This window comes from Neovison vison, chromosome 10 (genome assembly GCF_020171115.1).
Source record: "Neovison vison isolate M4711 chromosome 10, ASM_NN_V1, whole genome shotgun sequence".
Taxonomy (NCBI): Eukaryota; Metazoa; Chordata; class Mammalia; order Carnivora; family Mustelidae; genus Neogale; species Neogale vison.
In genome coordinates, this window is record NC_058100.1 from 60,946,022 (window position 1) to 60,973,912 (window position 27,891).

The 27,891-nt window shown below is 56.0% G+C and overlaps 1 protein-coding gene across 1 annotated transcript in view; it reads right to left on the reverse strand.

The window, feature by feature from the left end:
• Window positions 1–355: 355 nt before the first annotated feature.
• The window catches only part of CNIH3 (cornichon family AMPA receptor auxiliary protein 3), an 89,126-nt gene continuing 61,590 nt past the window's right edge, over window positions 356–27,891 (reverse strand). Inside the window, exons 4-6 of the mRNA XM_044266302.1 lie at window positions 8,597–8,709; window positions 4,605–4,748; window positions 356–1,439 (exon numbers count right to left, since the gene is read on the reverse strand). Coding sequence (XP_044122237.1) covers window positions 1,412–1,439; window positions 4,605–4,748; window positions 8,597–8,709 — 285 coding nt within the window. The 3' untranslated portion in view covers window positions 356–1,411. The remainder of the gene's footprint in view (window positions 1,440–4,604; window positions 4,749–8,596; window positions 8,710–27,891) is intronic.

Consider the following 27,891-nt stretch of genomic DNA (forward strand, 5'->3'; position numbering starts at 1 on the left):
AGCCTGTCTTCTCAGGAATGGGTTCAGAGATGGGGCTGGCCAACCCTCCAGCTACCCAGCCTAGACAAAGGGGCTCTGCTCCCCCAAACACCACCCGGAATCTCCTGGTTTTATAGCTTCAGGCTCAGAGCAAAAAATCTGTGTTTTGTTCTCTGTACAATTTTTAGAAGCAAAACACCGTTTGGAAACTTTTTTCCTAATGCACCAAGCTCGCAGAGCCCAATGCAGCCTGTATCGGGGTGTAGACAAGACCAGCCAGGTAGGCGGATGAGACGCCCAAGCTGCCACTGCGTCTCAAACATAACGCACGACGCGTCTCACAAACACCATTCATAAACCTGAGTCACAGGCCTCGGACGGGAGCTGGGTGCAGGTATAAATAGCCTGTACGTGTCAAACAGAAGAAAGGAAAGCAGGGTCGGGGAACAAGGTGGAAATCATTGTGCCCAATTTAAACATCAAACATTCTCAGCCTTGTCATTATTTACAACACTCGAGAACAACTCCCACCCAAAGAGGGGGGAATGTCGAATGGAAAATTCTCAACCAGCGGATGTCCCCACGTGGAGCAAACAGAAGGAATGAGGAAGCAGCACGTGACTGCGGAGTCACTTCCCGGCCGCCGGCCGTGCGGGCGCAAAGCAGACGCTGCCGCGTTTTCTGGGCATGTGGCTGCTCGGGGTCCTTGACACAAGGCAGCTGGACACGGGGGAGCCATCCATCGGCGTTCATGGGTTCCGTGATGCTTTTGGACTGACAGCTGAAGAGTACCGTTTGTGGGGGCCAAGAGCTAACACTTGGAACCTGTGAATGCTTTACAAAATCGTTCTTCCCTCGGATTCCCACCTCCCCTTGACTTTGGAGATAACTCATGACTGACGTACAGCCCCAAGTTGCATTCCTGGCATGGCCAAGCTGGCTCTCTCATGGCAGACAGCCCGCGGGCTCAGGGACGCTCGGAGCCAGAGGCAAATCCGTGCACCCTCCAGGCTGTCCCACGGAAGCACAGGGCATGGCCAGCAGTCAGAAGAAACACGAGAGGCTCAGACAGCCCCCAGCACCCTCAAGGCTCAGCGGGTCCCACACACTCAGCCTGGATCTGGGTCATTCTGTTCTGGGCAGGCCCCATGCAGCCTGCCGGCTGCCCCTCCTGTGGTCTTGGGGCTCTGTGTGCATGGCACAGAGCTGTCGGAGAGGGGCGTGCACTCAGGAGGCGGCAGTCCTTGCCCAGGAGAGGGCCCATGGCCCAGAAGGGATCGCGACCCAAGCACAGGCTGGGCAGCGATCCCTGCGCTCAGTAAGCTTGGCCCACCGCTGCTGCAGGAGCCCACAGTCCACAGTTGTCTCTCACGCGTCCCCATCTGGGCCTGGCACCCGTGAACTCAGCCTTGAAGGACGTGCGTGGTCTGAGTTAAGAGCTCACTAGCGTGTAGATCATGCTGAAGGCAGAGAGAAAAGGAAGAGAAGGAGTGAGCAGGAACCTGTGAGGGACTGAGACTGACCCTCGCCCGAGGGTCCTTCCGCACACCGGACCCCCTGGCTCTCATCCCGGTTCTGGAGCCCCACTCCTTCCACCCCATCAGACTACACCTGTGCTGTGAGCACGTACCGAGTCCCTCGGGTGGTGGATGTGATTACTGTAAGTGCAGGGTGTTACCCTCACCCATGTGGACAATCTGGCGGCTGTTCCACCTTCCTGCAACTGTACAGCAGGTCCCTGGGGTGGGGCACGAGAGGTTCTCTTCCTGCCACCTGCCATGTATGCTTCTGTGATGCCGCATGATACCCCAATGCTGGGGAGATGCCTGTCACCCCTGCTCTGAGGACCGACGTGAACGCAGACCGTCTGGGCACAAAAACAACATGGATTCTGAATTGGGTCACTCCCCATGTGTTGAAAACTCTGGCTTTTAACCAAATCCAGGCACTGAGCGTGCATTAAGAGCCTGTGTCCTAAGGTTGTGCCCCGACTCTACCAGGGAAGGAATGACGCAACCCTATGCTTTTAGTAAAGGCTGCGGGCTAATTCTGCAACATCAAGGAACATTCCATGACAAAATATACCACTTCACTCTCCTGGCACCAAGAAAACAACTACCTGTTCATATAAGAGAGAGGAAGAAGGATCATCTGAGAAAGGAAACCAAGGGAAGTTACTCTATTTTATGTCTAACCCTATCCAGCTTCCGAGGCCTGGTGAGCTCCTCTGAGCAGCTCAAGTACCATCTCTGAGAACCTAGTAACACCTGTGTCCACGGAGCATGACTGGCCGGACAGGAGTTGGAGGGTCTCCCTGCACTCGGTGTTGGGGGAGAGACTGCATGAGAAGTGGATCATTCAAGGTCATAGAGCCAGGGAGGACAAGGCAAGGAATCACATCCCATGGCCAAAGCCAGTGCTCTCTCCACGATGACACAGAGTGAGGTCACGGGTGTCCTATACCCACTCTACTCACTTTCAGACTTTCAGTCACTCATTCAGCATTTATTGAGCGCCTCCTACATGCCAGGCCCCGTGCTCGGTGCTGAGAGACAGTGCTGAGCATGCAGCCTGACACCTGCCTCGAGGGAGCACAGAGCCCAGCTTCCACGATAACGAGGAGCTCATGGGCTCCTACTGTGCACCACGCTCTGGCCAGGGCATCGCAGACACATGGTGAACAGGACCTGCGGGGTGTCTGCCACCAGGCCGGCCGTTGAGAAGATGCTCATACGGGGAGAGGAGCAGACATGAAGGAGGAGGCAGCTGTGACCTGGAGGAAGGGGCAGGGGACTGGTGCTACTTCCCCCTCCTGGTTTGACAGATGGTTATCTGGCGTGGGCAGGTCGCCCACACTGGACTAAGCCGCTAGTGTTCGCGTTCATGTTAGCTAGGATCAATTCCAGGAAACTGTGCGCATCTCCAGGTCCACGGGGCACCTGCTGGGGTGGTTAGCGTGGGACGCAGAGGAGAGCCTGAGCCCTGGGACCAGACAAACGCGTCTCAGCCAGGGCCGTGGACACATTTCTTAATCACTGGGAGGGCCTATGCAATGCCAACCCCAGGGTCCCAGCAGCTGTCACTGTAGTCCGTCACTGTGCTCAGCCTGGATGCAGCTGTCCACGTGCGTGGGTCACCCTCCCCGCCCCCCATGAGAGTAACCGGGGATGACAGTCCCGTATGCCCACAAGCCCTGGCGCTAAGGGGCTGGGAGCTCAGGAGCTGGAGATACACGGCCTTGGAGGAGCTCTGCAGAGCCCCAAGACGCCAGGTTCAACAAAGAAGGGAGAGTCCTGGCCGCCACCCAAAGTCCCTGCGAGGCAGGAGGAGCAGTTCCAATTATGTTTAACAACGAAGTAATTAGTAAATGCAACACGAAGGCAGAGCCAGACTGAACAAAAGGACAGACGGCCGAATGGAATGTCTGGGACACGATGTTTATAGGATGGTCACACTCAGCCAACAGACAGAAGCCACCCTCCCCCCCAATACACACACACACACACACATACACACACACACACACACGCCCGCCACCACCTCATGCCCCAGGGTGGATGCCCAGCCCCGAAATCCTGAGTCAGCAGATCCAAGCCCAGGAATCCACAGTTTTCAGAAACAAACCCACCTCCCTCCGGCTTCTGATACGGAAAGCCCAAAGACCCCACTTGATGAGACTTTTCTAGATCTTTCCTGTAACAGTCAGCAGTACAGGTCCCACGTTTGGGATCAGACTTAAGATGCACTATTAGCTGCGACATGGGAAAACATTGGACATCTGGGATTCCATCTCCTGATTGTTACCGTCTGGGCAAAAGGTGTTGAGCCCCAGGCTGAGCTCTTGGCTTGAAGCACGGCTCATTTTTAAGTGTGATTAAATGCAGCAACCCCCCCCCAAGCCTGCCCCAAGCCGGGGGGGGGGGCTCGCTAACACCCCACCCTCCTCTTCCTCGCCTGGGGATCAACAGCTCCCAGGAGGGGCCCCCAAGAGGAACAGGAGTGAGACACTTTAAGGAAAGGCACTCTGGGGGCCCGGCTGCTTATAGCCGTCTGCTTCCCTGGGCCACTCTGTGCAGAGGTGCAGACCTGGCGGGGCAGGGGGTGGGGCACCGAACAATCCCAAAGTCAGCCCAGTTTCCCTCATTAGCGTAGTGCCGTGTAACATCGGGAGAACCTGAGTGTGAGCACATGAGGACCTCGTGTGCCCCTTCGAGACACACGACCGCCCCCCAGGGTCTCTGTTCTCTTCCCCAGAAGCTCCCACGCAGACTAGGGGCTGCAGGGGACCCAAGGGGCTGAGCTGAGGAGGGAGCTCCATGGGGAAGGAGTGACTAGCTGCATGTCACCAACCGCCTACCCAGAGGGTGAGGACAATGCATTTCTTTGTGAGGTCCTATGGATGTGCCTGCCAGGGGCCAGGCCTCCTGTAGAACCCTCAACCCCCACCCCGACCCCCCACCCCGCCTCTGTGCACAAGCCCAGGCTCCCAACCGAGTCAGACGGCTGGCCTCAGACCCACATGGCTGCAACACCCACCCTCACAGCTGCCACCCCCCACCCCCTCCAAGAGCAGGAGGTGCAAAGCACCTGCAGGACCCAGAGCGCCCAGAGGGACAGAGACTCACCAGTAAAGGTAGTAGAAGAAGGAGAGCAGATAGAACGCCAATTTACACCAGGCCTCCTTCTGACAGTAGCTCAAGGTATCCGCGTTCATGACCGCCGGTGGGTCATAGGCAAGCTCTGAGCTGTCAGCCGGACAGTGGAAGTACCTGCAGGGACAGAAAACACAGCATCCTTGGCTCTGGGGCTCGGAAAGGACATCCGAGGGACCTCTGCCCTCTTTGCTGCCTGGCCCTGAGAGCCACTCCACATTCGGAGACCCTCCGGTACCTGGGGGACTGCGCCCACAGACAGAGCTACCCGATAGAAGGAAACTGAGTCACCTGGAGGTGCCGAGAAGGGCCTCCTTGCTCCTGTGGGCACCCCTGTGGGTGTCAGCCCAGAAGAGGGACGGTGACACAAGGGGTGGCATTGCCACCGACCACGTCCTACCCTGCGTCTCATGCTGTTGTCCACGCAGCTCTGCTTTTCAAATCCAGAATGCTAGGGAAGGGATGTCACATTCCCATGGGAGTGTGGTGGAGTTCAGACATTTTTCTTCTTGGTAGAAGGATCCAGAGTAGCCAAAGCGCATTGGCCTCGGCGGGGAGAGAACAGCAGAGGGACCCAGCGAAGTGAGCGCACAGAGCCACAGAGCGTGGGACAGAGGCAGGCTGAAGCAAGCTATGTATATCTCCATGGAAACACCCAACAGAGGCCGGACTCTGGTGGTGAAGCTGGGCGGGACACGGGGGTTACCCCGGGGCTGACCTCTGGCCCCTGGCAGGGCCTCAGCGGGCTGCGGTCTGTCACTAAGTGAAGGGGGCTGGAGGCCGGGCCAGAGGGGGGCCCTGAGCAGAGGACCCCTGGGCTCAGAAGAGCGCCCTGTCACTAGGAACCTGGGCCCTGGTGTTCCAGCCCATCCTCACACCCCAAAGGACAGCGACAGTGTCGGTCATCACAGGGTGCCAGGCGGACAGCAAAGGCTGTGTTCAGTGACGCCTGCCAGCTGGCAGGCCTCATTCCTCGCCTCTCCAGGGGCAGGTTGCAAACAAGGGGCCTTTGGTGAGACCTCGTTCCAGGGGGTCCAGGGGGCCAGGCAGCCAAGCAGCTCCGTGGAGAGAGTCAGGGCTCTGTGGGTCACCAGCCACCAGACTGACCTTCCTCCAGCCTACCACTGACCCCTCCGAGCCTCAGCTTTGTCATCTGTAAAATGGGGGCAAAAATGCATTGAGACAACTGGGTGTAGGATGTGATGCGGGACCACATGGATGTGCCCCGCTGCTTTCCACCAGCACCTAAGAAAGAGCTGGGTCGGCAGGACAGCATTCTGGCTTCCCGGGGGGAAGCGGGAGCAGAAACCCAAGGAAGTCCATCTTCAAGGACTCTGATTTCCAAAGGACCCTCTGCCCCTCATGCCTTTTCGTTTCCTGAGCACTTAGGAATTTCTGGAAGTAGGCTAGATGGTCAGACAAGGGCAGTCCCCACTCTGGGGATGAAGAGACCATAGCCATTCCCACCTCCCTCCTCCCTCTCCCCCCTCCCCCCCGCCTGCGCCTCCCCGTCAATGGCCTTGAGAAGCAGGGCACCAGTCAGAGCCTCATAAAGCCACCATGTCTTTGATACCCGGGGCAACAGGACGACTGATCCATACAGAGGCGGGGCTGAACCGGCCCTTCCCTGTCCTGACTCAGCGACCCTGGGGGTGCTTTAACCTTGTGAGTCGTGGGTCCCCACCCCCCACCCATGGGTGAAACAGAGAAGGGGCCGAGGCTCACCGGATTGTGCTCACCGGGCTGTCCGTATACTGGAGCTGAGCCCACACAGCCCCAGAGCCGGCAGGAAAGACATTCCAACACCATGTTCCCGCCTGACTGCTCTCTAAGCTCAGACCTCAGGGGGTTACGCTCACTCAAAACAGGACTCTCTCGTGGGCACCTGCGGGGCTCAGTCAGTGAAGTGTCCTCCCTTCAGCTCAGGTCATGATCTCAGGGTCCTGGGGTTGAGTCCTGTGCGGGCTCCCTGCTCAGCAGAGAGTCTCCCTTTCCCTTTGCCCGCCGTTCCCCCGCTTGTGTTCTCTCTCTCTTGCTTACTCTCTCTATAGATCAAATAAATACACTAAATATTTATAAAAAACGACAATAACAGCAGGACTTTTTTGTGTAAGTGAGTCATTTTCTTTTCTTCCTAACCTGTGCTTTCTCCTCTCCTCCTGCCCCCGGTCAGTGGCGCCATCCCCCTCCTTCAAGGCTGCCTCTGCCCCGCCCCCTGAACCTGCTCACAGGCCAAGTTCACCTCCACGGACCCTCTCTGTCTCTTCCAACATCCACTGCTCAGTCGCACTGGGAGTCAAGTTCTGTTCTCTCTTCCCCTGCGAGTCCATGGTGACCTCCTAATTCCAGATTCACAAGTTCACCGTCTTACCCATCTGCACAGCTGCCACTGGTTGCTTTCCTAAAACTCAGATCAGGCAATGCCACTTTCTCCCCCAAAAGCTGCTGAGAGTTTCCACTTCCTACAGAATACATTGATCCCAACGTCCCCAGCGGAGAGTTCCGGACCCTCTGCTGTCTGTCAAGCCTACATCGATTCACGTCCATTCACGTCTCCCCCAGGACCCTGTAAGCAGCCACGCTGAGCCAGGGCAATTCCCCAACACACTGAGCGCTGTCTTACCTCCGACCCTGTACCCACGCTAGCCCCCCAACTGCTGACTTGGCACCGTCTCCGTACCAGTCTAATGCACATGTTTGCTTCCCTGTGTGCCTTCCTCGTGTCTGCTAAGACTCTTCTTCCCTGTGGCACTAGAGTACACACTCCTCAAGAGTAAAGCGTCTGTCTCACATCCACATGGCAGTCCCCTCCAGTGCCCGGTGTGGGGCATGCCTCCTGTGCCTGCTAGATGAAGGAGTGCGCGCCCCAGACGTGACAAACACAGGCTACATTTTATGGTAAAATGAGTGATGAGATGTTGGTGGGAAGGAAGCTCTGGGAGCAAGGGGCAAAGGGCGGTTCGTTCACCTGCACAGCTGCCTTCTGTACTTCAGTCCCCCCTCCCTACGTCCTAAGTCCAGATGGTGACCGGATTTTACAGAAAGCCCGGATCACATGATCTGATGCATAGTCTTGACAGAGAATAGAATATTTAAAATCAGAAGTGTCCCAGAATATCCAGCCCATCTGGTAGGTCATTTTTTATTAAGATATAATTCAGGGGCTCCTGGGGGGTGCCTCATCAGTTAAGCATCCGACTCTTGGTTTCAGCTCAGGTCGTGATCTCAGGGTCATGAGCTTGAGCCCCAGGTCAGGCTCCATGCTGGGGGTGGAGCCTGGTTGGAATTCTCCCTTTGCCCCCACTCTCTCACTCTCTAGGATAAATAAATCCTAAAAAAAAAAAAAAGATACAATTCATATACCAGAAAGTTCACCTTTTCAAAGTATACAATCCAGTGATTGTTGGCATCTGTTCACAGAATTTTCTGGCTATCAGCAGTATCTAGTTCAGAACATGGTCACACCCAAAGAAGACCCCGTACCCCTTAGCTGTCCCCATCCCTTCCCTCCAAGCCCCTGGCAATCACTCATCTACTTCCCTTCTCTTCAGAGTTGCCCATTCTGGACCTTTCCCATAAATGGCCTCTTGGGACCGGCTTCTTTCCCTTGTCACCCATGTTATAGCATGTGTCGGTACGTGATTACCTTTTATTGCCAAATCACACGTCCTTGCAAGGACATACCACATTTTGTTTACCCATTCCCCTGTTGACCACAATCTGGATGGTTTCCGTTTGTGGACGATTGTGAATCATGCAAAATCATAAGATTGTGAATCTTAACACCAGTCCCCTGAGGGACAGAGCCGCCACCCAGGAGTTGCTGGAAGAATGGGTCTCTGAAAGGCAGGGAAGGGAGGGAGGAGAGGCTCGGGGCAGCTGGTCTGTTTGGACGACACGGTCTCTACAGGGCCGGCTGCCCACGCAGAAGGGAAGAAGCCCAGAGCAGTCCCGAGCAGACTCACCGCCAGAAGTGATAGAAAAGTAGAGGGATGTTCAGCCCCAGGGTGAGCCATTCCTGAGCACACAGGAACATGATGCAGAAGAGGCTGTGGATGGAATATTCTGGAAGCACCAGCTGCAGGGGGAGCAGAGACACAGGCCTGCATCAGCGGGAGGGAGAGTCACTCCTGCCCCACAGGCTGCCACCCTGCTTCGACCCCGAGGCTGCCCTGACACCATGGCCCAGCTCTGCTCTGTTCTCTTCCTTGGGGTCCCAAAGTCATGCTTCCTACTCAGGTCCAAGGGACGTAGGCTCTCAGCACCCTACTTACCAGAACGGGGCATTTGCTTCTGGGGTCACCCCTGCATGGTCGCAGAGGGCTGGAGGAGACACCCCCACAGGGTTTCCATGGTCCTGTAACCCCCCTGCTCCTGGCTTCCCAGTCCCTATGTACCCCCTCTACAAACTGACACTCCTACAGCAAACACATGTATTTGTTTCAGATGGAGGCAGACTGGGAAAGCATCGAGAAACAGCATTTTGCTGGATGTGGGTGGACTGGGAGCTCACGAGAGAGATGGCAGTGATGATGGAGGAGAGAGAGAGGCCACCCCAGACCAGGAAGGGGCCGACGCTCGGGGACCAGCAGGAAGACTGAGCTCGCCAGCCCGCAGTGCAGCCACATGAGGGTAAATGGTGAAACGAGCTTCAAGTCATGAACTCCCCAGGGTGTTTAATAGAAATCAAAGTTGTAACGGAGATCACAGTGACTGTGAAGGAGAAATCTGGTCCCCAGGCCAATAAATTCACCCCTAGAGGGACATGCACCCTCTTCCTCCTAACATATGCAACACGAATGCCTCCGCGCTCCTTGAAAAACCTTTCCAGTCAGCCTTCCAGACTCATCTCCAATGTGAGTTCACTGCCCGCTGCTTCGAGGACCCAGCGCGTGGAGCACTGAGCCGAGCGTGCATACTGGCCAGGAAGACCTCACCCATTTCATCCATGCCCCAGCTTCTTGCGTCACTCCTCCTGGTCCAATCCCCTGCCCAGGCCCTAGGTCTCACCTCCTTGTCCTGGCAGACATTTCCACCTGGATACTCCCCAACCACCCCCGTTCCTCCCGCCCCTGCAACCCCGCCAGCTCTGGCTCCTCCGTGGTGCTCGTCCCCTCTCCACTCTGCTTCCAAATCTTGCTATTTCTCCTTCACATGGACTTATGGTTGTTTTCCGCTTTCCCCAGCACCACCCCTGCTGGTCTGGGTCCCGGCACCCCTTCCCGCAGCCAGGGCAAGAACTTTCTGGCAGGTTTCTGTCCTTGCACGCATGCCCACGGTCTTGGAGAGCCGTCCTCTCTCCCCCCCACACACCTCTCTGCTCAGGTCCTGAATCCACAAACTTGTTTTGCATGTGATTTTACTCGTGTTAGAAGTGGTTTAACTACATTTACACATCTTCCTGTTCGCTGGTGGGGACCTTCATTCCTGGCATTAGGTCACAAAGATCTGTGCTGACTGCTAGCCTGAGGACTCGGGGAGCGGGGCACAGTGATGCCGCTCCTTTGTCTTCACTGCGGGACGCCGGGGTGCTCTCCCAGCCTGCACACAGGGAGATGTGACGGAGTAAAAGGATGGGACCCAGGAGACGGGGGGAGAGGAACGTGCCTGCCCGACCGCTGTGCTCCTGCTCCCGCCCCCTCCGCTCGTTCCAGGCAGACGGCTGAGCTGCCGGTGTAAGCGTGCATGGGGCCAGACATCCTGGGACCGCACACGGAAGCCACAGGGAAGGTCCCACGGCTGAGTGTGGCCACAGGGAGTGGCAGCCGTGAGACCCAGTCTCTGGGGACTCAGACAACAAGCTTTTCAACTGTGACCACGTGGGGCTAAAAATACCAGCCCAGGATCTGCAAGTGTTAGGTAAGTTCTGGCGGTTACATAATGGCCACTGCGCGGAGCTGAGCGAGGCAGCTGACCACACGGGGCCTTTCCCCCCTCATCTGTAAACAGCAGCCCTGATGGCCTACTGGCGAGGCTGCTGCGGGGACCCAGCTTCTCCCCTACATAAGGCTGCTCTCAGCGGCAGGGCGGTGTCGGAACGGGAGATACGCTGTGATGAACGAGGCCATCACAGTCACCAACAATCCAGCTGACCCCAACCTCGGGTGGGTCCCTTGTCGCTCTTACCCAGGACCGATTCTGGTTCCCAGATTCTCCGCTCAGGCTCCTCTGAACAGCACCCCTACCCCTGCTTAAACTAAGCTCCCAGCTTCCCCCAGAGGGACAGAAACCAAACCTGCCTCTCCCACAGAGAAAATCCAGACCTGCCTGTTTTCAAGGACACCAGGCAAGGACATCTTGTGTCCATCTGCTTTGGGGCCGGTGGGTGGGAAAAGGAAGGATAATGTCCTTTCGTTTGATTCCCCCGAAACAGGAGCCCTCCTGGGATGAGCAGGGAGAAGACCATTTTCTCAGGAGCTTCCAGGAGGAAGCACCCGGGTCACTAGTCCACAGGTGGGATCCGCACCCCCAGTTCACCTCAGGGGTGGGGCCGCAGGAAGGAGGGAAAGAAGGGTCGTGTGCCTGGGAACCTGGACTTTCGCTGACCTGGAAGCAAGGAGAAAACCACCCCAAGTGTCGGCAGGACCCTTCTGAGACCCTCTGCTCAAGGGAGGCTGCTTTCTCTGCAGTCACTCTGGGCGAAGGGCTCCTGGAGGGCAGCCGGGCAAGAGCTCAAGCGGGCCGGGGGCTGGGAGGAGGGAGCAGCGTGGCCTCCCTCCAGGGCTCTGATCCCTCGTGCTGGGGCCTGGTGCCCTGGCCTCAGCTGGCTTGAGTAGCTGGGACCCCGACAGCTAGGCATGGTTTGGGCTGACCTGAGTATTGCCCGTTTAATGGTGCTAGCCAGCTGAAGTTTTGACCTCCTGGAATGTGCCCCAATGTCCACCCAATATTCTAAGAGGTAAGCGGATGACTGTGGTACCCAGGTGCTCAGCACAGGGTCACCTGGTCTAGAAATGTAATTTGAAAAGCCACCAGAAACCAGTCGGATATATGCTGAGGCGTGTCCCCAAAAGCCCTGGGCCTGGCTCTGAGCCCCGCACAGCCAGCAGCAAACCCTGGTGCCCATCCCGTGTCAGGGTCAGGACCAGAACCGCATGGTTGCTCCTGGGGACCAGGCCCAGCCTCCAGGGACTCCACATGATCATGTCCCTGTGGGCCTGTTCTGAACACCAAGAGCTCAAGGAGAATCAGAGGGAGACAGCAAGGAAACCCTGCTTGGGTCCCAGCATGTGAGGACAAAAGCACTTGCCTTCCCAGGGGAGGGAGGTGGTCATCGAGGGCACATAGGGGGCCTGGGAGCCAAGGGGCATGGTTTCCAGCCCATGGGCCTCCCACCCTCTCCTTCCCCCGCCATCCCTGAGCACATCTTATGCAAACCAGGGGACTCTGTGTGGCCTTCCTGCCCACCCACATGGACTCCGTTCTCTGCAACAGAGGCACAGGGAGAGAAGGTGGGGAGCAAACCCACACCCCCACTGCCTACTGCGCCTGGCTCCCCAGCGTATGCACAGCCCAGTTCACAGCTCAGCCCGGAGGCCCCAGCTGACCAAGCTGCGCCACCTGTCCCACAGGCTCCAGACATGCCACAGGCTGCTCGGGCTCCCGCTCACCTTGCCCCGGCCGCCACAGCCACCCGGTCCTTCCTGCCCTGACTGCTCCTAGGACCAGCTCCCAGCCCGACTGGTGGCTGTCGGCTCCTCTGGCCTTATTGCCACTCCCTGTGGGTCCTGCCCACCAGCCGTACCGCCTGTGGGGACGCCAACCCACTAGGGAAACTCCCCATTTTGATCCAGAGGGACGTGTGCATGCCCAACCCCACGAGGAAGAACGTTCCTTCCACCGGAATTCATAAGGGTCTCGGCTCTTTCTAGAGGACAGGGAAGCTGGGAACAGATGGCTCAGCTCCCTGACCTCCCTCCCCACCCCAGCTGCTCCTCCAGTCCCTTTCCTTAAGCCTCGGGCTCCTAGCAGGGCTCCTCAAACCTCAGCGGGGGGTGTGGCTAAAACACACATGGCTGAGGCTCACCCCCAGAGGTTCGGATTTCCTAGGCCTGGGGTGGGGTGGGGTCTTTCCCAACCAGATCCCAGGAACCTGCTGGGAACAGTGCTCCTCACAGTGCTCCCGGGACCAGCACCACCAGTGTCGCCTGGGAGCTTGTGAGAAATGCAGAACTGGGGCTGCACTCCAGACGGGCGGAACCAGAACTGCAGTTAACAGAACCCGCAGGGGATCCACATGCACATTCAAGTTTGTGAGAGGGCCCCTGGAGCACGGACCCTCAGAACAGGGTCCTCCCGCCACGTGCCCCAGAATGCCTGGGGCATGCACGTTAAAACGCAGATTTCTAGGTCCTACGCAAGTCTACCCAGAAAGACTCTCTGGGCCAGGAATCTGCATTTTTTAGGACCGACCCAGGTGATTCTATTAAACATTGAAGCTGAGGTTCATAGACCAAGGGCTCGAGGAGGACACAAGGCAGAGGCTTCCTTTCTGAACACCTGGGGTCTACTTCCGCACCCCCAACCTCCAGTGGGACCATCTACACGCTCGGACTCGAGCCTGGGCAGGCAGCCTTCACAGGTAAGAGCCGTCTGTCCGGCTCCCGGCTCCCCCAGCCTCCACTGTGTGTGAGAACACTCTGGAAACAACCCCCAGGTTAGCCCTGGCGTCTTCCAGGGATGGGGTCATCTCCCTCATCATCCTTCGCCACCCAAACGCCAGCCTCCCATCCCTGTTCCTGTTCCTGGCAGGCTACCCACGCCCCAAACCCGGCCCCCTTCTCCAGTCTTCCTCCTGTCGGGTGGGCTTTCCAGTTTGGGGAGGGGCCAGGTCCCTTTTACGACCAAGCCTCTGGGCCCCAGCCCTACCCCGCCCATACCTCCCCAGCTGCCTCTTGTCACCGTTGTCTTGTTGTCTTCTCGAAGTTTCCAGACACACTTGAATTCCTAACACCCCTCTGCCCCTTGCTCACGCACGGTTACCAAGTACATAAGAGCCCGGCGAGGGGGAGGTAAGAATAAAAACCTTCTCTCGAATAATGCCACACTTTCAGAGGGACACATGCCTGGGAATCCAGGGAGATCGTAAGTCGCACTCCGCTCCCCACTCCTTCATTCCTTTTCTTTAAGCCAGGGATGGTGGGAGTGGGGACTGGGGTCAGGAGACAGGGAGTGATTAGGCAAAAGCTCAAATTGTCTGAAAGGAGAGACGCTAAGGGGGCAGGGGAATGTTCTAGAAGGAGAAGGGCAGAAGGGCAAGGATTTCACAAGCCTGCCTGCTGGTGCTGGAGAGCCCACGTGCACACGCAGCAGATCCGTGTTATAAGCACTGGCCAGGCACGAACGCCAAGCAGTCTGGCGAGCGGAGACCGCGGCATAGGCGCGCAGGGTGCGCGTGGAGCCTGGAGCACCACCGGACGGGAGCCAGAGCACAGCGAGCAAGCAGCTCCACGCAGGGAGAGGGGAGACAAGACACGCGAGTTCTGAATGCACTCCTTGAGGGAGCCCAGCTGAGGTCCTGAGGTTGCTGCTCTGGGGAAGGCACAGTGTTGGGCAAAGGGCATCCCCATGAGGCCCTGGTGTCAGCCTTCACGGTGGCTTGAGAGAGTCACATTCTCCTTTCCGTTCTGGAAGGACATGACCTACAAACCTCCCCTGGAGGTGAGACGGAGACTTCGTACTACAGCCCAAGACAGCAGGGAATGGCCGTGGAGAGCTCTCCTGACCGGGAAAGGCCACATGACAGCTAGGGGGCTTCTGTCCTACTATTGTTCTAGGCCCTGAGCAGAGAATGTGGTACACGGTGGGCGAGTCAGTCTCCAGGTTGGAGTCCCCCAGCCATAAGGCTCCCCCAGAATCTAGGCTCAGCGGCTAGCCATGCCCACCCAAGCTGCCCTCCGAGCCCCGGCTGAAGGCAGGAGCCCCAGCTCTCCTCCTGACTCCGGTCCTCTCCATGGGACGCTTCTGTCCCCAAATCTCTCCTGGAACTGGCACCACAGACAGTTTCTTACTAGAGCGAGGAGGCTGGTAGCAGCCTGGGGCCTGAGCAGCACATACATTCCCAAAGGAGAGCATTTTCCAGGATAAAGACAGATGATTATCCTACTTAACAGCTCTGAAGTGTGTTAATTACCTATTACCTCCAGCTGCTTGGAGACTTTATGCTCAAAACGAGCAAAAGAGGCTGAACAGGAGAACAAGTATGGGCACCTGGGGAAGGAGAGCTGTCGGTCCTATTTGCTGTGTGCCCATCGGCACCCACACGGGGAGGTGGGCTCAACGTCCCAACCCGGAGCCCTCAGGCAAAGACAAGACTGGTGAGCAGTGCCCTCCAGAGTGCCGGGCACAGGGTGGTCTGAGTTCAAGCACAGTGACCCCTGATCAACAAAGGTTCAACCACCCAGGTCCACTAAGACGTGGATTTCTTACAGCATGGGGTGGTAGAGGTATTTCCTCTTCCGGTCTTAGTGACATTTTCTCTAGCTTGCTTGACTGCAAGAATACGGTATATAATCTGATGGGTCTCACAAAGGTTGGCGCCCTCAACCCCCCAACACCGTTCAAGAGTCAACAGTGAACACAAGTGTGTTTTCCAAACTCTCTCAAAGGCGGATAGTAGCAGGACTGTGCCACACTTTCCTGGGAATTTGAGCAAGTTCATGTTTTGGAGAAAAGGCAAAAGAATATGGTAACTCCGGCTTCCAGGAAGGGCAATATCTTGGCGGAAACAGTATTTGATTCAGGAACGAGAGCTGGGCTCTAGACCTGCCCGTCCCACATCAGAAACTTGGGTGAGCTGTTTGAGGTCAAGGGTGGTCAAGTTTCTTCATCGATAACATGTGGCTAAGAGCAGCACCGAGGAGAAGAGGCATCTGACCCACACGTTCCTACACACCTGCGGGTCATGTCAGCTCAAGTACTTTGAGTTTTGAGATTTTGAGCAATTAAAGTCTCTTGAAAATTAAACCGATATGTCTTCCCTTTCCTCTCCAGTCCATTTCTAGTGCTTGCAATTTTTTTTAAAATCCTCTCCCTCTGTGCATTTCTGTCCACAGAAAAGCCATCACTGTCCATGTCACCATTAGCTACTCTGAGGTCCTAAAGCTCTCATGCCCCTCAGGAGTGACATCCTCACCACCCACCCCACCGAGTCCCACACGTGTCTGTGTGTGTGTCTCCCTGGGTCCCTCTCCATGCAGCTCCAGCAGCACAGCACCTGGTAAGCACCAGCGAACTCACCACTTGCTTCCTCGACAAACGTGCGCTGAGGGCCTCCTGAGGGGCTCAAACATCGGACAGGCACTGGAGGTACCGATCATCGAGCACCGAGCCATTGCTCCCCGGGTAGGTGCGAGGGACCCCGGCTGAGCAGCAGAAGGTGCACCATACTTAGTAGTAAGCAAGCCCAAACAACGGGCAGTGGGGAAACTGAGGCAGACACACAACCCTGCGGCACAAACAGGACACACCGGGGGCCAGTGCCAGCCTCTGCCAACTGTTGTGGAAGCGACGGCCACTGCTTGACGGGCCGGCCTCCCAACTGCTCCCTCAGCCCAGCTCCCAGCCCACTCTTAACAGGAGCCTCTCCGCTCCACCCTGCAATGCTTCCCTGCTGCTTCTAGAATAGGACCCACTCCTTACGATGATCTCCATGGCCCTATGTGACCTGGCCCCCCTGCCCTCCTGAACACCAACCTGCATCACTCCCTTGCCCACTCACTCAAGACAGACTCATCCCCTTGCTGATCCTCACACCCAGCCTGCCTGTTGCTACCTCAGGGCCTTAGCACGCACCATCACCCCTGACCTCCTCTTGACGGGCTCCTCCTCATCCTGGAATGCACTCACAGTCACCTCCTCAAAGGAGCCCACCCTCTGGGCCCAGAGTTGTTCTGTTCAGTTCTCTTTAGGTGCATCACAGAACCTACCATCACTGTCTAAACATGTCAACTGCGCATCTGTTTCTTGTCTACTGCTAGATACTCACGACTCCCTCCCTGGCACCTGGACCTGCGGCTGCCACACAGTGCCACTTTGTGCTGAGTGAACGGTCAGTGTGTGTGCAAACACCATGATCACCACCCTGAACTGATTGCTCAGTGCAAAACCTGCACAACTGTCTTGGAGACACACACTGCACTGACTCCACGGTTGCTCAGCAAGCCTCGGGGCTGGCAGTCTGCCTCCCACACCCACAGATGGGAGTCCCAGCCCCAGCCGGTCCTTTACAGCACCTGCAGTGGGTCCCCAAGGGGCTGAGTAAAGCAGAAGGGGTGCAGACTCGATCACGGCTCAGCAATTCGAGCTCAGAGCGTCCAGGGCAGCAGGTGAGGCCCAGCAGGAGGCCCGGCCATGAGACTGGAAGAGGTGAGCAGAGACTTCCATGACTTCCATGACTACTAATCCCACTTGGGGCCCATGTGCCCGGCGGTGGTGGTACAGCAAGAGAAAGAACCATCACCCCATCTGTAGGAAGCTTCCATCCTGGTGTGGAAAACATGTACTGGGAGAGGGAAGAATGTGACACCAGGAGCCGCAAAACTAGTGGTCGGTGGCCTGGGGTCTGGGAGGGCTGCCCTGGCGGACAAGGGTCATCTTCAGGCCTCCCTCCTTATCTGGAAGGTCCGGGCAAGAGACAGTGGCTGTCAGGACAGGATAGGCAGAGGGGACAGAGCCACCCAGAAGGGCTGGAAAGACAGGAGTTCCCACCTGGTCACCGAGAGCCAGCGGGAGGGAGAGGACAAACCGTCACTCCAAAGTCCTGCACAGTGGTCGTGGGCTCACACACAGGAGGAGCACTGGAAGGGGAAGCGTTCTGGGGGGGCATGAGCCCAGCATTGGCCTGTGTCCAAAGAGTCTGGGACGGCTGGGCACATGGGTCGATCCTCACAATAGGGACCTGGAGGCTGAGAAAATGTGGCAGAGGAAATCTGGATGAGCTGCCAGAAGGCACTGAGCAGAGCAGGTGGGAAACAGAGCCCAGCACGGGGCCCGGGGCCCCCCAGCGTGCAGAACGAGGGGAGAGGGAAGAGCCCGTGAGTGTAAGGAAGGGCGGTACAGGCCGGCATTGGGACAAGCAAGTTCCCACGTCGGAGGAGAAAGGACACTGACCTCACCGGGGAGGAAACGCCCACTGGCCTGGGTCACTCACATTCCCGCTGTGTCCCTGCTTAGACACAGGTGTCTGCGAAGGGCAGGCCTGGAAACGTGCCAGGGCCTAGGGTCTCCTTCCCCAGGTTTGCTTTCGCAAAGGCACGTGAGCATCACAGATGATGCAGTGACCGACCAGTCCTGCCCCTCACCTTGGGTCAGTGACCCGGTGAAGATCAGTTAGTGTTAACCCCTCGGTCAGGGCACAGTCTGGTCACGGTGTGGCAGCTGGAAAAATCTATGAAGTTTGGCAACAGGCTAAAGCGTTCCGGAGTTTTGCAAGGTGGTTTCCAAAGCAACCTCGGGGACCAGATTCTAGAACGTTCTATTTTAAAAACACCCAGCTGATCATCAGAAAGCCAGAAGCAAAACAAAGAAATAATAAGGTACACATTGGCAATCCTTATAAAGATGAGCATGTTCTCAAAACGGGAAATAATTCGTCTGTGAGAAGTATTTTGACTCCGGAATCAAACAGGCTTCGAGGTAATGCCCCAGAGGCCGCATGACCCCCTGCATTTTGCACAGAAATTAAAACTGAATGGTCCCATCTCTGGTGTCTTCTCTCAACTCCTGGGTGCAACACACATTCCCTCCAGCCCTCACACTTCACTACTTGGGCAGACACTGTCACAATTCCGCAAGCCACGTCCTGCCAGGGGCCCAAGGCCCGATGACTATGGGTGCCATCCTGCCTTCAGGAAGAGGACGATCCAGCAGACAGAGACGGAAGCACAACCAAGGCAGCGGGAGATCCTGTCATGACTGTGGGGTTTCCACCACTACTGCACATCAAATTCCTTGGGTAGAACTTTGCTAAAATGCAGATTGCCAGACCCCACTTCAGAATTTCCAGAGGGATCTGTAGTTCAAATGCTGTGCTCGCTGCTCTGATGAGCAACCAGATTTGGAAGCAGCTGGTAAAGGTGAGGAGGGAAGAGCTGACCCAGACAACAGGACAGGGACATGTGTCAGGGGGCAGCTGTGCATGGGAAGGTCACGGCTCTCTCACAGAGGGAGCACCACATGGCTGGCCCAAGGCCCAGGGCCTATCAGGACAAGCCCTTGGGACAGGCCCTGGGGAGAGCCATGAAGGGGGGCAAAGGCTCCAGGACAGGAGTGACACATACACACCAGCGTCGGCAGAAAAACCCAGCAGGGTTCAGATGGCCGGATTAGCACAAGCAGGCATCTGGTTTCAGAGAAATCAGTGAGCAAAACTGGGTCCTTAAAGTAAAGGAGTAAAGCTCTAAGCTGGAGGGGTGTTGGCAGCGGGGAGGGGGGCACCCAGTTGGTTAAGCATCCAACTCTTGGTTTTGGCTCAGGTCATGGATCTTGGGGTCCTGGGATTGAGCCCCATGTCAGGCTCCATGCTCAGTGGGGAGTCTGCTTCAGATTCTCTCTCCCTCTCTCTCACAGTCTGTCTCTCTCAAATAAATAAATAATGTAAAAAAAAAAAAAGACAAACCCTAAGTTGGTTGCAGTAGGAATGAAAAGCAAGAGACAAAGAAGCAGTATTTAACATTTTCAGATGTGGCTTTATTTCAGAATGGATTGTAGGTGGCCCACCAGCATGCTAATTAATCATGACATGTTGGTCTCCGTCCAGCTATATTTAGCAATACCTAGGATCATGTGTGATTTATTCGTGTTTTTAAACACTTTCCCTCTGGTTTTGTTCCATTTCCTCCTTTGAAGAAAACGCAGTGTTGTAACCACTCAGCGGCAAAGCATCCCCAGGGTCCTAGAACTGCACACGCGCCACGGGGCTCGCGGGGCCCGAGAAGATGCAGCCTGTGAGGGGAGTCGAACCCGCGGACCGGGCTTCACTCTGCAGAACGACTGCAGTGGACGCCGCAGGACGGAGAAGGCAGAGGGTATTTCTTGTTAGTGGGTTAGAGAAAGCTTCGTGGAAGAGACATCGGAGGTGGAACTAAAAGGTAATGTTTTAGCCATCGGAGAACACTCCAGGTGGTAAAATAGTGTAAGAAAAGACACAAAGAAAGGAAACCACTGGGAAGCCTGTGTGGCTCAGTCCGTGAAGGGTCTGCCTTCAGCTCATGGGCTCCCTTCTCAGCGGGGAGTCTGCTTCTCCCTCTCCCTCGGCCGCTTTCCCTGCTCATGCTCTCTCTCTAATAAATAAGTAAAACTTTTTTAAAAATAGAAAGGAAATCACAGGGCAGTCTCACACATCTCTGTTCACAGGATTTGGCACAATCCCTGGCACGCAGTGGGGACTCCATATTTGCTGGGTGAACAGGAAAGTGTTTGAAAGGAAGTAGATTTCCATAAGGTGAGGAGAAATCGCAGATAGCCTGAGAAACATGCTACGACTTGGTCATTTGTCTTCCAACACTGGGACCCAGAGCAGGCTCTGGGACAAGGCTGTAGTACCTGATCAGGTTTGGCCAGATCATTAGCACAGGCTGAATCTGGAAAAAGGGCCGGAAAACGGATCAAAGGCTGGGGGTGGGGGTCGGGGTGGGGGTGAGGGATCCCAGCTAGTAAGCTACTGCAAGAGTCCAGGCAAAAGAACAGGGTCTAAGCTCTTAAGGAAGGGACTTGGTGAGGAGGGTTGCCATTCATGCAGCACATGGGAAACAGAACCCACAGAGGACAAGTGTGGTATTATATGTGAGTGACACGGAAGACAGTGTCTCCAGTAACCAACACGGGTCAAATGAATGAGCAGGGTATAAACCAGAGTGTTTATGGCTGAATGAAGGGTGAACTCAGAACCCTTTAACCTCTCTGCCTTCCTGCCTCACCCTATACAATGGGAGTTCCCACCAGCAATTTCCACATCTTGGGGAAGCACTAGGGAGGAAGCCCGTGGCCTGGCTTTTCTTGCTCCTGTCCCCAAATGCCACACATTCTCTGTCCATACCTGCAAGCATGTGGCAGGCGCCTGAGGTCAGGACCTAGAGCTGCCTCCACCCCAGCACAAGCCTGGAGCCTGCCCCTGTAGGGAACTTTCTGTGTGTGTCTGTCTCTCTCATACATGACCATGGCTGTCCATGCAGCTGGCAGCATGACACCGTATTTTAATCCTCATCTAGACTTTTGTGTCTGTTCTCGACTGGGACAAACCCACAGACGTGGAGAAGTGTGGTTCTTCAGCACTTCTAACCCCAATGCAAGACATACAACTAAGTACAGGAGCTCAGCAGATGGTCAAGAATGCTAGCCCAGAGGGAGAAAACAGGAAAAGGTACAGTCTGGGGGCCGCTGCCAGCTGACTGAGGACAGAAGCCCCAGTCCTGGGGGAGGTGAGCCCTGAGGAGGCAGAACCTTACGCTCAGAGGCACAGGGTGCACAGTGACTGGGGAGGAGAGGGTGCAGGGGGTCTGAGGAACGTGCCTCCCATCAGAAGGGTCATCTGTCGCTCAACCCCAGCAGAGGGCTACCTTAAAAAAACCGGTTCTAGTATTAATGGATCTTGTGCACCTTTTTCCAAAAGCAAGCTGAAAAACCTGAATTTTTGTGTGAATATTTCAGATGCTTAAAATATTAAATGGGTTGAAGAAGACAAATGTGCAGTCCATATAGGATCCACAGGTTGCTGACTGCAACACTAGTACAGAACAGGAAGAAAACGAGGCCAAGGGCAGAACCCAAATGGACACCAGTATCTCTGGCATGGGGCTGGGGGCGTTAAGGCAGACAGGGGTGCGTGTGCATGGGACAGAGAGAATCTGGAGTGCTCTTTTGCCGGGTGCCAGAAAAGAGGACATGACCAGCAGTGTCACGCTATGGAGAGCGGGGGGGTGGTGGTGAGAATGAATGCATCAGGCTATTGGAGTTCGTTGTCAAGACGTCACTGGTGACCTTCAAGATACCAGTTTCTGTGGAATGAAAGGAGCACCTGTCACCTGCAAGTGATTCTCAGATGAGTAGGAGGAAGTGCAGGCTGGGCTGTTTGTGGCTCTTTCCAGAATCTGGCAACATATGAACAAAGAACCATGGGGGCTGGTAGCACAAAGGGTTACCAAGGCCAATGACATTTTTAGGACAAGGAAGACAGGATGTGTTTGAAGAAAGAGCCAGAAAGTACTCAGGAAAGAGACAGCTAGTCCAGACACGCTCTGGAATGAGCTGGAAGGAGACAGAATGGAGGGAGCCCACGGAAGGGGCGGCCAGCCAGTGTGGCAGGGAGGGCCCCTGAGAGAGGACTAGAGACAGGGAGCCCAATGCCAGCACCCCACTTACCCACAAGCACAGAGGGTCACTGCTAGGAAACCACAGGAGAGCTGGGACACTTAGGGGAGCACAGAGAGTCAGGCCACGTGATGGGGCAGCACAGGCCATAGGGCTGCCCGAGGCCAGCACCAGCTGTAAGCAGGAAGGCACGGCCCGGCCAACACATATATGTTTTACGTGGGAAACAGGACACGAGGTTCCCTAACGCCAGCCTCTCAGCCCCACCCCTGCTTTTCACACACCATGGGGACCCTGAAAAACCACCCCCACTCAGGATTCTCCAGAAAGATCATTGTCCTGAAACAAAGTACAAAGACTGTCCTAGACTAAAAGAGATGCTGGGAAACATGACAACCAAATGGAATGTGGGATACTTGACAGGATCCTGAATTGTCTTGGGAAAAAAATTTTAAAAAAGCTATAATAAAGCCCTTTACGGCTGGGAGGAGGAAAAACGGCCATGAACTATAATCAGACGTCATCATCCGTGTCCGTGGGCGCGGCCAGGGGTTGCAGTTATGCTGTGGAATGTATTTGGGGGGAAGAGCTGTAAGGTGTGCAACCAAATGGTCCAGGCAAATGCGCCCGTGCTCTGCACACGGGGACAGGGAAGGGCAGACGAAGCACAAGTGGTCTTGGTGAAGTCTGTGGGCATGCGTCACACGGCTCCGTCCACGTGCCCTTACACCTGACAACCTCCTCCCAGGAAGTTGAAAGTCCCCATCCAAACCTCAGCACCGCCCTGGAGACTCAGAGGGCGGGGCCCAGCCTCAGAGTTCAGGAAACCGCCAACAGGGGACTCCTGCGTGCAGGTGTGGGCTGACCTCTGAAACCCTACCCCTCCTGGCTGGGAGTGCCAGGAGATTCTGGGAGCTAATGACTGGGTACCTGTGCACCCTTCGCAGCCCTGCGCTGGGGTCCAGGGACATGGAGGGGGGTGGGGGTAGGCAATGTGGATCAGGCACCAGCCCCGCTGAGCTCCAGCAGCCAGGCCACCAACGCAGCCGAAATGCATCAGTGAACCTGAATGATGAAGCCTGTTTAGCAAAGGGTTTCACACTGGGCTGCACATTACGGTCACCCCAGGGAAGCGTTAAAACTCCTGACGCCCAGGATTTATTCCGAACCAATTAAGTCAGAATCTCTGGGACAGACAAGAGTTCCTAAAATTCCCCCAGTGATTCCAGTGTGCAGCCAAGTCTGAAAACCGGGGTCCTAAAGAGCACTCTGCGGGTGTTAGGTATCACGGCTGATAAATATGTGGGCCAGGCGAGGACGACGCCCGGCTCCCGATTCCCTGGTTCCTCGGGGGTCTTCCCCAGGCTGGCAGCCTCGTTCGGGGACCCCTAAACCAGCTCTTGAGCTAAGAATCGAGGTTCTGACACCATTTGTTTCTTGAAAGACAGAAGCTCATCTTTTTCTCATGAAACATAAACATCCCTAGTATTTTTACACATGTGAACTCCCCCATGGTTCCGTAGGACCCCGTCAGCTCTCCCGCCAGCCACAGCGGGGTCCACACGCAGCACACCGCACTGTTGAGGTGGAATGAGGCAAGGACCTTCGTATCTCCTCCGCCCCAACACACATGAGCGCGCGCACACACACGCACAGGTGCACACGTATGCACACCTGCCGCACCCAAAATGTCTGAGTCCCTGCAGGTCTGCCAGCTTCCTACATCAGCCCCTGATGGGTTCCAAGTGTTCTAACTCGGGGTGCACGCTGAATGGCCGTCAACAGCAGGGTACCCATTGTGCCCTGGAAGAGACCAGGGTCTAGCGCACTGGCCCCTGTATGTGACCAGTACACCTGCGGGGAGTGTGCCTTCCGTGGAGTGCAGGCCGCGCCTCCCACCGCAGCCACATGCATGACATCAGCGTGTGCTGCAGGGACGTGGGGTGGGCACCGGGCGGGAGAACAGACGGTCTGTGTGCTGCAGGACGTGAGTGACATCCCCTGTGCAGGAGGAGGACACCCCTGGAACTCCCACATGTTTCTGGTCGTGAAATAGGGGTGTGCGCACATTCTCTTCTCCCACGGAAAGAGCTCCGAACTGGCCTGGGAGAGAAGGTTCTCTAGAGGTCAGTGCGAGTCCTGCAGTGTCCTGAAGACTCTGGAAGCCAGCAGGGGACTTTGTGCAAAGCCTAGAGGCAGCTCCGACCAGCAGTGTGCTTCTGCAGGACCGGGACAGGGAGTAAGCTGCGGCTGGCAGAAGGAAACTGCCCGGAGCTTCCAGCAGAGTCCCCACAGCCTGTACATGAGAGGAGCTGAAGGGGGGAAGCGAGCAGGGGAAGGGAGTGTGGGATCCAGTGTCTGCAGGGTCTCCGAGAAGCGCTCCGCCTTGGCACCCATCAGAATCACGAGGAGGGGAGGGGGCTTTTGAAAACACCACTGCCCATGTCCCCTGGACTAGTTAAGTGAGACTTTGTGCAGGCCGGTCCCCGTACCCAGATTTTAGAAGCTCCCTGGGAGATTCGAATGTGCTGATGGGACTGGGAAACTCTGATCTCCCAGAAGGCCTGCAGACAGAAAGTCAGCCTGTGGGCTCCCCGGGAGCATCTGGCCACAGAGACCTCGACACAGGGCAAGTCACCTCTGCACACAGCTGGGGGTGCGGCACACAGCTTCCACCTTTTGGGAAAATAATCTGGCGATTTTTTGTTAAGTACAAATTCATATACTCTTCAGCCTGACGATTTTACTCCTGGGATATAAAGTCACGAAGGTGTTCACTGAGGGGTGTTTACTGGCAGGGGCCAAAAAAACAAGGCTAAAAACAGAATGTCCAGGAATCCGTGGACTGGACAGACTGTCTGTGGGATGGCATAAGAGGACAGGTTCTTAGGCAAATCCATTTTGATTTTGAAGAGAGTTAGCTCTGTACTAGTGACCTACAGGGGAGTCCCTAATGTCACATATGTGGGCAGGGAACAAGTGCAAGAGACCAATTTTTCCATTATTGGGAAAAAGAAACAAATAAGTCAGCTCAGAGAGAGAGAGATAGAGTGTGTGTGTGTGTGTGTGTGTGTGGACACGCACGTGCACCTGTCGTGTTCAAAAGTGCAAGGAAATGTGAGCCCAGGGATGCAGGCCTCAGCTGGTGCCATCAGTTAAGTTAGAGTTTTAGGGAGGGAGAAGAGTTGGGGGTTTGTTAGTATTTCCTTTGTATTAACTTAGCATCAGCCCCATTTCTAGTAAAAACGAGGACAGACTACTTTCACAATTAAAATGAACCACAATTCAAAGGAAAACCAAAGAGTGAGCTCTGGGCTAAGGCTGCTCAGGGTGGAGTCTGGGCTTAGGGTCCCAGCCATGTGTCCTCATGATCCCGTCAGTGAGGGGGGACACGGGGACACAGCGTCAAGCACTTCTCACAGCAGCTGGCAGATTTTCTACCACCCACGATAACTTAATAAACATCATCGTCGTGGAGAAAACATTCCTTTAGCCTCTAGGGAACAGGCTTCCACGTCTAGGGAGGCACGACCCTTCCTAGCAGAGAGACAGGACCCAGGCCCCTCTCCCCGTCCTGTGCTGCCCAGAGCCATGCGTGTCATGACCTTCCCAAGCGACCGGCACAGCGCCGTGGTGTGGGCCATGCTCCTTATCATTTCTGCCAGCCCCAGGGTGGGTCGCACTGTCCAGCGACCAAGGGACAATTTCTGGACAGAGAAGTGCCAGCGATCCCCTTGGAAAGCATGTCCTATAAACAAAAATAGTTATCATCATTACATCAACAAGCAGCCCTTCGAGTGAGAGCGCACATCACGAACCTGGGTTTGGCGCTGCCCCGGGCCCGCTGGGAAGACAGGCACTGAGCTGATTAGAACGACAGGGAACCTGGGACTCGTCCTGTGGGCATCTGACTCACTGTCTGGGCTTGGGCGGCTGGCTCTGGGCGCTGCTCCCAGGCAGGGAGCTCGCCGTCCCGTTCGTTTGGTCCTTCTCCCCTTGAGAATGAGGGGGGCCACCTTCACAGGCTTTGCTCAGCGCAACTTTGCTTTTCATTCTAATGAACATGCAATTAGTCCCATGGAAACAAGCAACGTCTTGTCCTTGCTTTCACTGGATTACAACCTGTTACTCACTGAGGAGAAATTCAAGGGAAGGCCAACACTCTCTCCTCACCACAGGGATGTCATCTTCATTAAAACCCTTCTCTGATGCATGGATCCTTCCCGCAAAATCTGCACATTGAAGTCCTAGCCCCCAGTACCTCAGAGAGGGTATTTAAGGTGGTCATGAAGGTAAATGAGGTCATTAGGCTGGGTTGTGATCCAATATGACCTGCGTCTTTGTCAGGGGACGCGTGAGGACGCACAGACACGTAGAGGGACGACCACGTGAGGACGCAGGGAGGTGGCTGTGGGCAAGCCGAGGGTCAGCCTCTGAAGGCACCATCCCGCCTACACTTGATCTTGGACTCCCAGCCTCCACGACTGCGAAGAAATGAATTTCTGGCATCTAAACTGCCCAGATGTGCCAGGCCTCACGACTAACACGGGTACAGGGCGCCGCACCTTCCGACGACTCTCGTCAGCCAACCTGCCCCCAACAGTCTCTTGAAATTGCGAAGATACCTTTGGTCTGAAGCTCTCAGCCTGCACTTGACTTGGAGGCCGGGGACCCGCTGAGAGGGGCAGACGCACGCGACCCATGGGCGCAGGGACAAAGGTTGGGTGCCTTGGGGTGGCGTCCTGGCGCCTCTGAGGGCCACAAAGGCAGGGGACTGTCCTGTGAAGCATGGACATGGAAACACGAGGACTTCCAGAAGGATGGGAGCCTGGGAGTCAAGCCGGGTGACTCCACACCCACCACCATGGGTGGGGGCCACGGAGGAACTACGAGGCCACCCACCAAGCGGTCCTGGTGGCCTGCTGCTCGCAGGGAAAGCGCCGAGCAGGGAGCCAGGCGCCCAGACCACCGCACCCACCGTGCTGTCTACTGGGGACAACCAGCATGTGCCTCTGACTTTCCCCTTCCTGCCCTCACTGCCTTCCTCTTCAAGTCCTGACGCTTGGTTCACGAGATGCTTTATGAATTAACAGGAAACAACCGAACATCGGTGTAGTTGGTGGCCTCAGCATGGAGAAAGCATCTGATAGCGTGGTGGCCGGGGTGAACTTCCAGCTCACCCAGGGAGGGAGACAACGGCCCTCGAACTGTCAGCGGCCCTTCCTGTTGGCATAATCTGAGGGCAGGAGCCCGGCTAAAAGGCTCCTTTCTTTGCTTCCTGCTGGGACACCAGGGGTCCTGACACCACTCTATGCGGATGCCTGGAGCGCACTTGCCATGGTGAGGTCCCCGAGCAAAGACCACAGTAGCAGAGCTGTTCTCACTGTGGGCTCCCCTGCGCTCCGATCGGTGACCATTGTCCTCCACGATCCCATCATCGCTGGCACCATTTGGCAGACACAGAAAGGGAACGGGATGGTGCTTGTGTCCCCCTGTGATGATGCCATTCTGTGTTTGTAGAGCCCGTCCAGGCAGCCAGCGCATTTCCCTGTCTACCGCCAGCTTATCTGTATGAAACAAAACTCCACGTGTTTTGTAATTGTCTGTGTGCCATGGACACGACTTAGGGATCAGAGCCAGTGAAACTCTGTGCTGGAGGAGGACCAAGGCCCCGAATTGCTTAAAGAACCACAAATCCCACATCAGTGGTGAATGCAGCCAGCACGGCAGAGCGGATAACCCGGGGGGCGGGGGCAGACACATCAGGAGTGTGGGACTCGGTTCCGCACCTGCTGGGAGCCCCCAGCAAGGCTCATCTGAGTCCTGGGGGGTCTCTGTGTCGATGCAGGTCAGGGCTGGGATCTCACTGTACAGACGGGCAGAGCCCAGGCGTGCCACAGGGAACAAGGGACCGTGAGATTTGGGGAATGTTGGCACATTCTGGGACCTAGAA